At 41.9% G+C, this 15,068-nt stretch overlaps 1 protein-coding gene across 13 annotated transcripts in view; it reads left to right on the forward strand.

Annotated features, from left to right (window-relative positions):
* SH3KBP1 (SH3 domain containing kinase binding protein 1) overlaps positions 1–15,068 on the forward strand; it is a 360,074-nt gene that overhangs the window by 228,137 nt on the left and 116,869 nt on the right. For 12 of the 13 annotated variants that reach the window (XM_084788562.1, XM_084788564.1, XM_084788558.1 and 9 more), the window contains one exon: positions 7,054–7,129. In XM_084788562.1, the coding sequence (XP_084644688.1) occupies positions 7,054–7,129 (76 nt within the window). Of the gene's footprint in view, positions 1–1,192; positions 1,419–7,053; positions 7,130–15,068 lie in introns of those variants that run through there. The other variant, XM_084788555.1, reaches the window with a different exon arrangement.

Below are 15,068 nucleotides of genomic sequence, written 5' to 3' on the forward strand. Positions count from 1 at the left end.
TCTGAATTGCATGCTACTCCTCCTGAGCACTTAAGCATGGGTGGAAGCCTCAACTAACTGCAAAAGTTATTTTGATTTCACAAAAAGAGAATTGTTACCCTTCCTGTTACAGTTGTATGGCTCTTTTTACTTTTTTAAGTCATGCTTTTAGAGGTGTTCAGTAAACAGCCAAATGAGCCAAATCATATCCTGGCAGGAAATAGAGTCAAGGAGAAAGAACAGAACCTGGCTCAAAGTCTTCACACAAGCAACACTCCCATATACTCTGTCTCTCATATTCATATATATGCATATATATGTGCTTATACATATATACAGACACACAAAGTACATTTTATATGTAGTAGACTGATAGATAGGAAATCTTTTTATGGACAGATTAAAAGAGGAAACTCAGGAAGCCCGGATAGACGAATCCAAGTCGAGTCAAGAGGTCATGCTGTATTTAGAAAAAGTTTGTTATTAGTCTTGAGAGATAAGAGAAGATATGAAAAAATAAAGAGAGAAGATATGAATTGTTAGGAACTATGGCAAGGTGGAAGAATCAGAGGTAGACCTTCATGTTTCTTCTTTGAGCCTCTCCAGGAACAGTCGTCAAGTAGCAGGACATGCTCTGCTTGCTTTGATGCAGCTGTGATAAGAGGAGTATAAGGTGTTTGAAAATTGTCTCATGTTAGATCAATGGATCCTTGTGTGAAAATGATTCAAGTAAACCCTGAGAGAGTTACAGGTTCTAGATCAGGGTCAAAGAGGAAAGGAGGAACATACAATCAGAACACGGTCACTGGGTCCACTGGAAGGTCTAATGACAATGGTCATTGAAAGTGAATTCCAAAAGTCATGATCCTAGGACACAAATAGGAAAGGGATGGTGTTCAGCTACTGTTCCGGACACTACTCACTCTTGTGGTGTCTTGCTGGCTGTCAAAAGAAGTTCTAGGCTTGGCAAATACTGGAATACACAGAGACAAACTTAAAGATAAAGTTAAATAATAACTATAGGACTTAAGCTGTATTCAGTGTTTTGCAAATTTACCAAGTTAGGGAGTAGGTGTTTTGGTGATTACTTGGTAAATAGCACATTGTGTGGGAATGTAATTCTGAAGATTATTTCAGGGTGGAGAGAGAGAGAGAGAGAGAGAGAGAGAGAGAGAGAGAGAGAGAGAGAGAGAGAGACAGAGAGAGAGACAGAGAGAGAGACAGAGACAGAGACAGAGACAGAGACAGAGAGAGACAGAGACAGAGAGACAGAGAGAGACAGAGAGAGACACGCATGTGTGTATGCTAAAAGAAAAGTGGGAGACCCAAGATGGCTGCGTCGATCTCACACTGTGTCTGATCAGCAGGAGAGCAGTGACTGCACAGTGACCTAAGGAACAAACTGAGAACTACAAACCACCAGTGATGGTGTTTCCCAGGTGAGAAGGGTCCACAATGTGTGGAGCACAGGTAGGTCTAGCCTCTGGACCACCTAGCTAATTCACAGAAAGTCCCCAGGTCCCTGCAAGTGGATGTGCAGTCTCCAATGTCTAGCCACTTGCTCAGTACCTGTGCCCTCCGGGTATTAGATTGAACTGGAGACTACAGAACACCATTGTCCACTGTCCTGAGGGGGCTGGTAGGGCCACTGGAGCAGCTCTTTGCTCAGATAACTTAATGCCTGCTAGCCAGCAGCCAGACCCCCGTTAGGTCAGAAACAGCTAGCAAGCAGAGTGGGACTTGAGTACAGGACCAAAAATCCCATTAGCCTCTGCCCCAAGGAGGCCAGAGGGGCTGCTAGATTAGTTTTCTGCTAGGATACCTTTCTGCCTGCTCTCCAGCAGCCAGACCTTCCTTGGTCAGAAACAGCTAGCAAGCAGAGTGAACTCGGAGGAGGGCACTTGAGCTTGGGACCAAAATCCCAGCCCTGAGGAGTCCAGCCAGGCTACTAGAATAAGTTCTCTGCTCAGATATCTCTCAGCCTCCTCCCAAAGCCTAGAACTACAAATGCTCTTGGTCACTGTACTGGACCATGCCTTTTATTTTTAAAACCCCAAGTTATGTTTTACTATGGCACATCTTCTGCTGTTGATATGATACAGTTGAAGGGGAGTCCTCCAAATGTGGGCAAATTGACGCCTATACAAGTAACTGAGAAATCTTCCAGTGGGAACCCACAAGTCAATCCAGTGTAAAAACAACTCTTTGTACTTGTTCTCTTCTGGCTTTGACATGCTCGGCTCCTATCACTCCATACTAAAAGCCAAGAAGACTTTTTATAATGCTATCAGTCATAGGTGCTCATGAAAGGATTGTTTGGAAATAAAGATACGGGTTTGGGTGGGAAACAAAAACCGAAAAGCTGCAGATAGTTTGTACATATGTAGATATGATTTGGTGCTGCCTTTCATTGCTGTGTGCTGAGCTTTGTATCTCTCCATATCCTAGAGATGAATAAGATAGGTAACCATACTGCACTCTTGGGTAGCCCTCAGCACACTACTGTAGAGAACCAACCCCACAAAGTTGTCATTTTGGTGCTCACCAGCTTCCTGCCTTCTAATCTGTTTCCTTGTTTCATATTGAATAGGCCCTTAAGAATCCATAATGGACAGGAAGGGAAAGAGTACTGTCAGATGCTAGTGTTGCATAGAGAATATCACGAAAGAGGCATCTTCAATCTTGGGTTTTTACCCTTGTGTTTGGCTTTGTGTGAGTGCATGAGTAATGGCCAGTTGTAGTTTTTGAGATCATCATATACTTCTAGAACAGCTGCCAGAAAACCTGGCTCTGCCAACCGCTGGGATACAGGGTGCCTCCACCCCCACCCCAGTGATCCTGGCTGCCTTTGGATTGCAAAAGTTGTGTGTAGTACTCTTTGGAAAGGGGGCTTTTAGAGATGGGATTTAAATATGGTCCTGTAGTTAGAAACTTTTTACACTCAAGGGAGTTTGCGTCTGACTTATAACAGCAGAGAAGTGATTTTATACCAATTATTTGAGCAGGAGGCTATACTCACATTCCACAGTCACAAAGAGAAACAGATACATTCATCATCTGGGAACTGGATTTCCTTGGACTCAAACCCAGTGTTGTCTTTATCTTGGCATGTAAAAGGGAAAAAGTTACTTGCTTCATTAATTAAAATCATATGATGCTTATCTGTTGTGATGTTGCATTGCTGGATCTTGTGGAGTTACGAATATGGATGCATGAAACTCCCACTGCAGACAAGACCCCCCCCACACACACACACAGGGCAAAGTTTGTTTAGTGCTCTTGGTAAGAACTAGAGGGACATGGATTAAAATCATTATTCAAAGGAACAGATCTCTTTTTAGTAGAAATTAAGTTTTATTTTTGAAATATACATCTCTCTATTTACATACATATTACATATATATAGGTGGTTTTGTTTGCATGGATGTGCGCTATGTTCAGGTGGTACTGATGGAGATCAGAGGAGTGCACCAGATTCCCTGGAACTGGAGTTACAGACAGTTGTGAGCTGCCGAGAGGGTCCTGGGAATGGGATCTGGGTCCTCTTCAAGAGAAGATGGTGGAGCCATATCTTTAGCCCTGGTTTTATTTTTTTAAAGATATGTTTATTGTTTTTATTTATGAATATGTTGTATACCAATATGAATTGATATGGACCACATTTGTCCAATGCCCTCAAACTCCAGAAGGCATTGGATCCCCTGGAACTGAACTTACTGGTGGTTGCGAGCCACCTGATGTAGGTGCTAGGAACCAAACCCGGGTCTTCTGTGAGAACAGTTAGGTGCCCTTAATCACTAACCCATCTCTCTAGCCCCTATATTAGATTTAAAATGGATTTTGTGACATAGGCAAGACAGACAAAAAGTGATACTGATGTGGTAATTAAGTCTCAAAGTATATCCAAAGCAATAGCCTATTTGTGAAGTGTTCAGCTCTGTGTGTTCCTCCCTATGCCTGTCCACTGCCATTCCATGTATTGGCTTCTGGGTCAGGGCACACGCATATAAGAACAACATGGGTGCTTATGCTGGGAAATATTTAGACATTGGCACAGAAAGCAAAAGGCAATGCCGGGGCTAAGCTAGAGAATACAACTTCCTTCTGAAGTCACTCACTGAAATGAGGCTGTTGGATGATCTCTCAGGAACTGTGTCATGTGCCATGTCAGCACAACCTCCAAGTGCCTCCCTAGTGCTTGTCCTGGACAAACTATCTTCCTTATGATACTCATGAGGGAGAGAAGTTTTCATTCTGTGGGAGAGGCCTCAAGAGCATATCCTGAGCCCTCTGCCACAGCCAAGAATAAGCCTAACTTCTGGTGCCTTCCAGGTGCAACAAAAGATGTGCACGAGATTCCTTGTTTTATTTTTATTTTTATTTATTTATTTATTTATTTATTTATTTATTTATTGTGTGTGTGGTGTTTGTGTGTCTGTGTGTGTCGGGCTGTTTTGTACTTGAGTTTCAGTTATGTGTGCCGTAGATACATATGTGTAGTTTAAATAGCAATATTAAGTTCTTAAACCCACGAGAAGAGAGAAAATAGGGAGCATGTTGTGGGAAGGGAGAGAAAGAACAGAGGAAGAAGCATTGAAAGAGAGTTTTATGCTGTATCTAATTATGGAAAGAGGCGCTGAGCTTTTAATCCAATAAAGGATATTTAATTCTCACTAGTAGAATTCCTGCTACATGGGGGTGGGGAGGAAGGAGTGTCAGTGGTTCTTAAACTCAAGCATGTATCACAGTCCCTAAGAGACTGCTGGGCACCATCCCCAGGGTTTCTGGTTGAGAAAGTCTGGGGCAAGGCCCAGGAATGTACCCCTGCTGACAAGTTTTCAGTTGTTGCTGGTTAACTAGCCAATGTAGCTTCTAGCAGAGAAGTACCACAGTGCTTTCTGTCTTCGGAATCCCTATGAGACCAGACTGAGTGGGGGAGGAACATGGCTTACCCTCTAGACTTCTAATCATGGCCTACAAAGATGAAGAATTTAAGGTGCACCAGTCCCCAGATGAGCATAATATGAACTTCACTGTGAACTCTATTGCTGAGATACATGGAAGCCAGTGCACTGGATTTTTCTGAATGAAGAGAAAAGAAAAAAGAAAAAAAAAAGCAGAGTGGTGTCTGAGAACTTGAATGTTCTGGCATATCAGGACATCGGGCATGAGGGCAGCACTTTCTGCGGTTACCAAAGGAAAAACAAGAAGAATCTGCAATCTGCTAGACTTTCTCCAGAAGAAGGCATTTCTGGTTTAAATCCAAAGCTGTTCATTTCATATCTCCCCTTTTTTTTGGATTGTATGTTTGTATGTTTGAGGAGAGTGAACAAAGCTAAGATGGACACCAGCCCCTTGCTATTGCTGCAGCCCCAGATTCCCTCTCTGGACTGTCAGCGATAACTGAAGTGCTCTTTGGTTTTGTTTGCCTCTTCCTAATGTGTTAATGGGTGTAAAGCTCTCTTCCAGCCTTCCCTGCCCAAAAGGACATGCAAAGAGATTGGCAGGTGGCCCAAAAGGACATGCAAAGAGATTGGCAGGTGTGCTTCTAGCTCTGTGATGAGAGTGAGAGTGAGCAATGCTTCCAGAGCGTCTAGGCTCCCTCCTCACTTTTCAATATACTCCCCAAACTGTTTCTTCATCAAATTTGACCTTCTAGCAGAAGAATATCAAACTTTTAAAAAAATCTTCCTTGACACTTCCATAGCACCATAAAATACTATTAGGTTGAGTAGTTGGTGGTAGAAGGTGGCATATTATTTAGGGTTTTCATTTTTTTTCCCACTATCGAAAGCCTTGTGGCACTAAATAAAAATGTCACCATGTAAAATGTAAAGGCTTTCTGTCACAAACATTTTTAAAAATTCATGAAGGTCTGAAAATTTGATTTATCTTTTCCTATTTCAGTGATTTATTCATATTTAATGTTTGCAACATAAAGAACCCTTTCAAATAAAAAAAAATGGCAAATGAGTTTCATTTGAAGAAAAATTCAACCATACCAGGTTTTTAAATGACACAGCTTATTATTCAAGGGACAGAGAACTTTGTTTTTCCCAGTGGCTTCATTGTTGAGGATGTCAACTCATCTGTCAGTATGGGTGTGACAACTGTTGCTCTCATATCAGTGGATACTTTTGTTGGGCATTAATGACATCTACATGGGTACAATGGCAGAAAGAAGAGTGGGAAGAGCCTTCACCTCTAGAACCATTGGGTTTGGTTTACCCATGGGTCTGTGGTTGTGAACTGCTGGGTAGCCTGTGGCTTTCAGGAACATCTTTAGACAAAGAGATAGTATTCAATCTTTCTTATGGATGACTCATAAATAACACTAGAATTAAGTGCAAATAAAGAAGGGACATCAAAACAGACTCAAACTGATTTTTTTTTAAACAAAACCAATGTACATAAGGTCTGAAGTATGGAGGATTAATCAACTGGTAGGAATAGAGCTGGGGACCCTCCTTGCTTTTGTTTTAGGAGATAGGTAGACCATTTCTAAAGGACTAGGATATTTTTGTTCATATCCCACAAAATAAGTGAAATCTTAGATGGTAAGAAGGAGTTAATATAAGGCCTAGGGGTTCTGGAGAGTCTAGCTTCTGCCTGCCTGTCTACCTTCCTAGTCCTCCATGTTTTCTTCCAGCTCTTGCCCTGGTATTCCTTCTCTTCATTTCTTCCCACTCGTTTCCATTCTTCCACTGCGGGGTTTATTCTGGAGCATCGGCACAGGGCCCGGCACTGGGCCTCAATAAATGTGATCAGCTTGTCATAAAATGAAGGAAACGGCATCTTTTTTTTCTGTTCAAAATAATAACAGACCTATAAAGAGTATCAGGAAAGAAAGAAATAGAAGGCACTGAGAGTACTTCAAGGAAAAGGGCCTGTTTTATCTGTTTTACCTCTAGTTTGTCACAATAAGACTCATCAAGCCACAGAGCAGTCTCAACTCATAGCTGTGGCTTTTAGAACCATGTTTGGGGATTTCTCATTGTGATTTTGATTTTGTTCGTTTCATTAATGAAGTGAATCATCCTAATGTGTAAATAAATCATCTTATTTCTTCCTCAGACAATTGGGAAGAAGTTACCTCCAGCTACATCAACTACAGACCCAGCCAAAACAGAAATGGACAGCAGGACAAAAAGTGAGTTTCCTTAATTACCAAAAAATCCTTATATACCTCTGAAAGCTTTTGCATATTCATAAAAAAGCATAAAAATGTGTTTCCTTAGAACTCCATGAGTAGACTGGCAGCACAAGTTAGAATCAGAATTCTTCTGTTTTTTTTTTTTTTCATTGTGGGCAGTTTGATTCTTTCCTGCCACATGCATTGTGCCAACATGCAGAGATTGTCCATATGTGCACAGGTTAGGTGGCCAAAGACCTCAGGAGATTGCTAACTAAAGCACATAAGGGATTCCTGGATCTCCCAGTAGAAAGGCCTAATCACTAAGCCAGTATTACTTCTCTTCCACTTATGCTGGCCTCTTGAACACATCCTTTTTAAAAATATTTTTATTTCTAATTATGTGCATGCATCTGTGTCTCTATGGGGATATATGCACATGAATGCAGGTGCCTGCAGAAATCAGAGCTACTGGAGTTCTGGTACCTGGGGTAGCAGTCGTTTATGAGCTCCTGATGTGAGTATGTTGGGATGTGAACTCCAGTCCTCTGAAAGAGCAGTCCACCTTCTTAACCACTGAGCCATCTCTCTATCCCTACATCTTTTCTTGAATACCTCCAGGTATTTCTTAAGGCAGGAGACTAAACTCTTTCAGAAAAATTAGATGAGTAGATGGGAAGAGATTAGTTTCATTTTATAACTACGCCATCCAATAAAGTGATCCAATGAACCACATATATAAATTAAATATTTCTAGAGACCATGCTGAAAAATGGAAGCTAATTTTAATGTATTATATTTAAGTTAGTATATATACATAGAACCATTTCAATATGTAATCCTTATAAAATTATCAATAAGATGGTGTACTTTTTTTCAGTGTGATGTCTTCACAGTGTCATATATGGTTTGCATGTATCGTATTTCTCAGTGTAGAGTAGCAGCCACATTTCCTAGTGTTCAGTAATCACATGTGCCTATGGGTCACCATGTTGGGCGGTGTGTTTCAAAAGTAATACTGAAGCCCTTGACTGAAAGGCACAGCTCTCAGAGGCATAAACTCTGCTAAGCCAAATATGAGTAACCATGGCCTCTTAACATGCATTTTGGCTGACCTGCATGACATGTTCTAATACCAAAAATAGTTACATGAACTTATTTTAATAGCCACAGAACAAAAGAAAGTCATGAATCAAGGCTTTTACCCAATACTTCGGTGGGAACAGCAGGTAGGGAGGTAGGCAGGTTATGGGCAACTCAGAGACATCTCTGCTGTAGTTTTAGATGTTCTCTGATGACATCCTTAGCTATTGGCTCGGTGATTGCTAGTTATCTGCTAACTATACTTTTCAAAGGTCTTAACTGATACAGAGGTAGGTTGGTCAGTGGTTATTAAGAGGATTGAACATAGCCCAAGATACTTTTGACTCTCAAAGATTTGCACCTTTCTATCTCTTTACAGTCAAAAGTTGAAAGTCAGTCACCCTGTAGAGCCTTCAACACACATGTGCGTTTTTTTCCCCCTGGCAATTTCATTTCACGGGGTCTAAGATGGGTTCCTTGGGCTAGGTGATTTCACAGCTGCAGGTGCTCAGCTGCCTAAAGCATATAGAATCCGGCCGCTAGCCCATGCCTTGTTTAGGACTATAAACATCAGTAAGCGACATCCATGTACCTGGCTCTCGCAAAGCATTATGGTGGTAGAATTGACTATTCACAAAGAAGGGATTTAACAGAGACTGGATGGAGCGCTTTTTGTCTTAGAGTCCTAGGAGCAGTTGTTATTAGCTACTGACATGGCCTCAGACAGATAACTTGCTTTCATTTCTCTGGCCTCTGTTCTCATGATCTGCTTTATGTATGCAGTCAGAATGTTGCACTAGACAAAGAAAGGCCCTTAGTTTTCTCCCAGCATCTTCACCCTCTCATTCAGTCCTGAAACCTTTCGGACTTGGTGTGGAAGGGTTTTCCACTCCACAGTATTGAGCAGCCTAATGGGAGAGAAAGTGGAAGAGATGGACCATTCTGTGAGAGTATGTGATATTGCTGGGAATTGATGTTCATATGCCTGTGAGTGGGCATCAGGTCAGCAAGGCCTTGAGGGATTTACTGTTTATTCTTGGGCACTTTCTATGGATTTGAGGACAAGAATGTTCACAGTTGGATTTTACTGTGATTGCCATTTAGTGGAACCTGAAGCCAGTATAATTCTTCCAGCCTTTGGATCATTTCCCTGTTTCTGGGTCCTGATGCTACATCTGTGTTTAAGCAGAAGGTTACAGAGTGCTGGGCAGCCTTTGGAAATGACCCTGAGCTTGACATCCAGGCAGCTTCCTTGCTTCTTCCTTCTGGCCTGAAATAGAAACCTATGGCAAAGGATACCCAGGAGTACACAGGAGGGCTGTTGCTTCCTGCCAGCTGTCTCCTCAGCACACTAAGCCAGAAGCTCACATCAGGATCCAGAGTTATGATGACTCAAAAATACTCATGTGAGTCGATATTTTTTGAGTGATCCAGATTTATTTAAGCAGGGAACATTCTCTCTACCCCACCCCCAAGCAAAAGGCATTCACGATACTGAAATTCATCAGCAACTCCTGCTGGGAAACAGATTGCCATAATTTTCATAACAAGAGGAAAACTATCTAAATATTCATAACAAAGTGCCTCGAGGTGCCTTCAGCCTATCACATCTGGTGTCTCATACTTTCTTATTACAATTGGTGCAGATTTGTGGTCTCTGTAAGATAGAAATATGGCCCCAAAGACAGGCCTCTCTAGCATCTTTCTGAACTATTAGTTCATTATAGATGCAGAAGACTCTAAATCAGTGATTCTCAACCTGTGGGTCACGATCCCTTTGGGGTCAAATGACCCTTTCACAGGGGTCACATATCAGATATCCTACATCTCAGATGTTTACATTACGATCCATAACAGTAGAAAATTAAAGTTATGAAGTATCAGTGAAAAAAATTCTATGGTTGAGTGTCACCACTACATGAGGAACTGTATTAAGAGGTCACAACGTTAAGAAGGGTGAGAACCACTGCTCTAGGTGAGCAGATAGGCTTGGAAAATAAACCCCCCTAACAGAATTTGTACACAGCAGGAACAGGCATCTGGATAAAGTATGACTGGAGGTGAGGGTGGGACACAGGCTTAAGTTTTCCATGTTACACCTCACTCACTTCAGGACTAGACATTTGTACCACCTCTGAGCTCACTGTCTTCATTGACTTGCCTCTTGGAAATTGGTGTCTATGGCAGCACCATGTGGTGCTTCATTGTTACCATTAGATTGTTGATCTCTCTAGGTTTAGGACAGATACTGTATTTTATTTTCCCGTGCTGCACCCTGGAACAGTGGCTATATAGTGAGTGGAGGTTGAACAGATGGAGACTTTTAAATGGCTTTTGCCATTGTGGGGTTTTTGCTTACTTCCTCTATCCGAAGCTCAATCATTCTGGACACATCCCATATGAAACACATCTCTTCCTTACCCATTGATGTCTCTGCGTGTACCAGAGCCCTCGTGCTCAATCTCCCCAAAGTCCCATCTCTTCCTAGGAAGCACCTTTCATCAAATGACCCCAATACATCTACTCTTTGGTTTCAAGGTGAGGGCCTTCCTATGATGGTATCCCGCTACCTTGGTTGTTTAATATCGACCTTTCAACTTCAGTCCTCTTAGAGAAGAAAGGCTTCCTGTTTCCTGATGGCTAGCCTTTCTCCCAAAGTCTCCAAGCTTTTCATCTGAGCAGAAAAAGCTGCCCATAAGAGGAGCAGTGCTTCAGCCTCTGCTCTGAGGTAGAACAGAAAGGCTTTGCTTCTCAGGCTTTTATTTTATTCTTTTGAAATGATGCTTCTTCTTTAAACATGAGAGAGAAAGGTGTTCTAATTAATCCTTGGGACATAATTGAAGAGTCAAGTTCCCAGCAGTGTCTAAGATCAAAGGCAATTGAACAGTTAGTTTCTTCGTACGGGAAGCTGTTAGGTTAGAATTGACAAACATGGCAATGTAAATTCTGGGTTTCATTTCCATGTCTGAATTCATTCTGAATGTAGACTGAATGTATTTCCACCTGGGCCAGATCATTCTCTGTTGTGGGGACTGTCCTATGCATGTGACAGAGTAGCAGCATCCCTGCCTTCTGTTTAATAGATGCCAGTAGGACCTATTCCTCTCTAGTGGTACCAATTAAAACATGTCTCAAGGTATTGCCAGTGTCCCTTAGAAAGCCTATGTTGGTCTGTATTCTGTTACTATAGTAGAATACCACAGATTGAACAGTTTACAGGTGATAGAAGTCTGTTTGCCTATGGTTCTGGAAGCTAGGGGATTAAAGATACAGGAAATATGTTTGGTGAGGGATGTCAAGTTGTTTTTATAACATGGTGAAAAGTATCCCATGGACCAGAAAGAACAAGAGGTTGGGGGTATACATCGGTTGGTAGAGTACTTGTCTACTATGCACAAGACCCTGGATTTGATCACCAGCAGCACATAAAACGAGTGGTGATGCATGTCTTTGTAATCATAGATCTCTAGAAGTAGATATAGAAGGATCACACGTTCAAGGTCATCTTCAGCTATATATGAGTTTGAGGCCAATCTGAGATACATGAGATGCTATTGCAAACAAAACAAAACGGATTTGCAAGAGAGCTCAGTTGATAAGAATGTGTGCTTTGCAAGTATGAGGACCTGAGTTTATTTTTATTTTTCTTCATTAGCTTATTTATTCACTTTACATCCCAATCACAGCTCCTCCCTCTCCCACCCTCTTTCCCTATTCCCTCCTCTTCTCTTCAGGAAAGGGGAGCCTCCCCCAAACCCACCCTGGAACATCAAGTCTCATCAGGACTAAGTGCATCCTCTTTTACTAAGGCTAGACAAGGCAGGCCAACTAGGGGAAAGTGATCCAAAAGCAAGCAACAGAGTCCATGTCAAAGACAACCCTCCACTTCAATTGCTAGGGGACCTAAATGAAGATCAGCTAAATATGTGTAGGGAGCCTAGGTCTAGTCCTGGCTTGCTCTTTGGTTGGTGACACATTCATTCTTGTGTCCAGGTATTGTGGATGCCCACATGTATGCACACATGCAGAGGACAGAAGAGGGAAATGGATACCTTGTTCTCTGTCACTGGCTGCCTTATTCCTTTGAAGCAGAGTCCTGAACCTTCAGCTAGATTGGCAACCAGCAAGTCCCATCAATCCTCCCATCTCTGCTTCCCACAGCATTGTGGTTAGAGAAACACAGGCCATACTTGGCTTCTTATGTGTATACCAGGTTCTAGACTCAGGTCCTCATGCAAACCTCTTAACCATGAAGCCATCTCCCAGGCCCCATACTCATCATTTCTGTATGATCTACAGGTCAATACTAAACAATGAAGGATGCAATTATCCCCAACTCCTCTGATTCCTCTTCATATTTTATCTTCTCTGCTTTCTGGCTACCCTCTTTGAAGTGCAATCTCTCCTTTCCATGTACCACTTTTCCAGATTACTTTTTTCTTGCCCTTTTAAAAACCAGTTTAGATGGAACCCACTTAATTTCTCTTCTGCGTCCTCCTACAATAGCTCATGAAGGGCCTGAATTTAAATCTCCAGAACCTACATATAAAGTCAGGCCCAGTGATGGGGAGTAAAGATGGGAGGGTCCTGGGAGTTTACTAGTTCAGACAGTTCTCTGGCCAGCCAACCTACCAAAAAGTGAGCATATGACTCATTGAGGGACTCTATTCCAATAAAGCAAAGAGCAATAGAACACAATACCCAACATCCCATTCTAGTCTACACACACACACCACACACATACACATAAAGGGAAGACATTGAACTCATAAACTTTAGTGCTTTTATAACCAGCGTTAATCCATTTATGAGAGTAGAATCCTCATTACTTAAAAATTTCACATTAGGCACCATCCCCCAACATTCTTGCATTAGTAATTAAGTTCACAAATACATTGCCTTTGGAGGATATATTTACACACTACAGCAGAGCCCCAGTTTTGAACTACTAGTGTGCTTATAGTAAGTTCTGTTAGGGTGTTATTACCACCACCTTACTCCTTGTTGCACAATTGACACCCATTATTGACTTTAAAGTAAGCCTAGTATATATTTGACCCCTCCTACTACCCCTGCATGCTCACAATACGATTCAGAGCTGGAGGTCTTGTCTAAATAAAGCATGCAGAACAATTAGCCCCACTATCACTACTGTACTGATCCATCTTCCCAGTCCCTGCTATTACCAGGCTTCTTCCTAGCATTGTATCTTAGCTAATCACTAGACAGAGTGATTCTCATAGTGTGTTTCAGAGCCAGTAGCAGGCAAAGCATAGCCTGCAAATCTTGTCATAAATGCAAATCTGCATGGCCTACCGCCTGTCAAAAACCCGGGGTGGGGCCAGGGTCAGTGACCTGTTTCTTCAAGTCCTATGTTTGAAGCCAATATTTACTCAAATATGAGAACCTCAGACTGAGACCAGGGTGTTTAAAGCTTCCCTGATAATGGGAATGATCAGTTTTAGTAGATAGAATCCTCATCCTACCTAAGACTTGAAGAATCAGATCCCAGAAAAGGGATCTAAGAAGCTGTGGGAGTGGAGCAGATATCTCACACAGCTTTGATCATAGGGAATGGCTGTGAAACCCCAAGTCCTGCTCCTCTGGTCAGTGTCCTAGAACACTGAGGAAATTCCACTGCCATTTTACCCCTCAAAAAACAGGGTTCTATGTCTCTTGACAATGAAAGTTATTTTTCTATTTCTGACATTCAGATACTTTGAGCTGACTGTGGCTCTCATTCCCTTCCAACTCTTGCCTTGTCAAAAACTAGATTTAGACTCCACCCAGCCGGAGATCCAAGCAGATGCTGAGACTCATAGCCAAACTTCGGGGTGGAGCACAGGGAGTCTTATGGAAGAGTTGGGGAATAGAGGGACCTGGAGGGGTTAGGCGCTCCACGAAGAAACCAATGGAGCCAACAAATCTGAGCAGAGGAGGGCAGTGCTACAGAGACTAATGCACCAACCAAGGATCATATAAGATGTGGTCCTAGATCCTTTGCTCAGATGTGGCAGATAGGCAGCACAGTCTCCTTGTGGGTCCCATAATATGGGGAGTAGGGACTACTTCTGTCATGGACTCTGGCCCCCACATGTTGATGACTTCTTCCTGGTGGGGCAGCCTTGCCAGGCCACAGAGGAAGAGGATACAGGCTTAAGCCAGATGTTAGGAGAAGAGGGCTCCCTTTCTGAGGACTAGGGGAGGAAGGGAGAGGGTATGAGGGATGGAGGGATCAGGAGGCAACAAGGAAGGGAGGGAGCTGCAATCAGAATGTAAAGTGAAAAAATTAAAAATTAAAAAAATCACAAATAATCAATAAAATATTATATTTGAAAAAAATAAAATTTCAATGACAAAAGAGCTAGATTTATGCATGCTTTATTTCTTCCACTCAACTGTAAGCTCCCTGACAGCCAGATCTTAGTGTTACTTACCTTAGTCTGTTGACCTCAGAGCATGATAGAATACCACACCTATATGCAGTCCCAGAGTAGTAAAATCTCTGAGAATGAAAAGGTTTTAGTGCTCATAGGGTGATAAATCTTATTCTTGACTGACATATACCTATTTATTATTTATTTTTCTCACTTGGCGTGATAGGCCATCCATTTGCTGCACAATTGTAATGATTGGGCATAACATAAGACCCAAGTAGTGGATGTTACATATGATATATGTTACATATGATGTGAAGCATATTTTAAAACAAATTTTCAACAACTGTGTTCTTGGGAATTCTGCTTGAAACTGCAAACTAGTAGTGTCTTAGATAATACTTATCCATTGAAGGGAAGAATATCTGATTACAATGTTAGGGAAAGTCAACATCACTGAATTAGTACTCTGTGTGTGTGTGTGTGTGTGTGTGTGT

This window comes from Acomys minous (assembly GCF_964271855.1).
Source record: "Acomys minous genome assembly, chromosome: 7".
NCBI lineage: Eukaryota > Metazoa > Chordata > Mammalia > Rodentia > Muridae > Acomys > Acomys minous.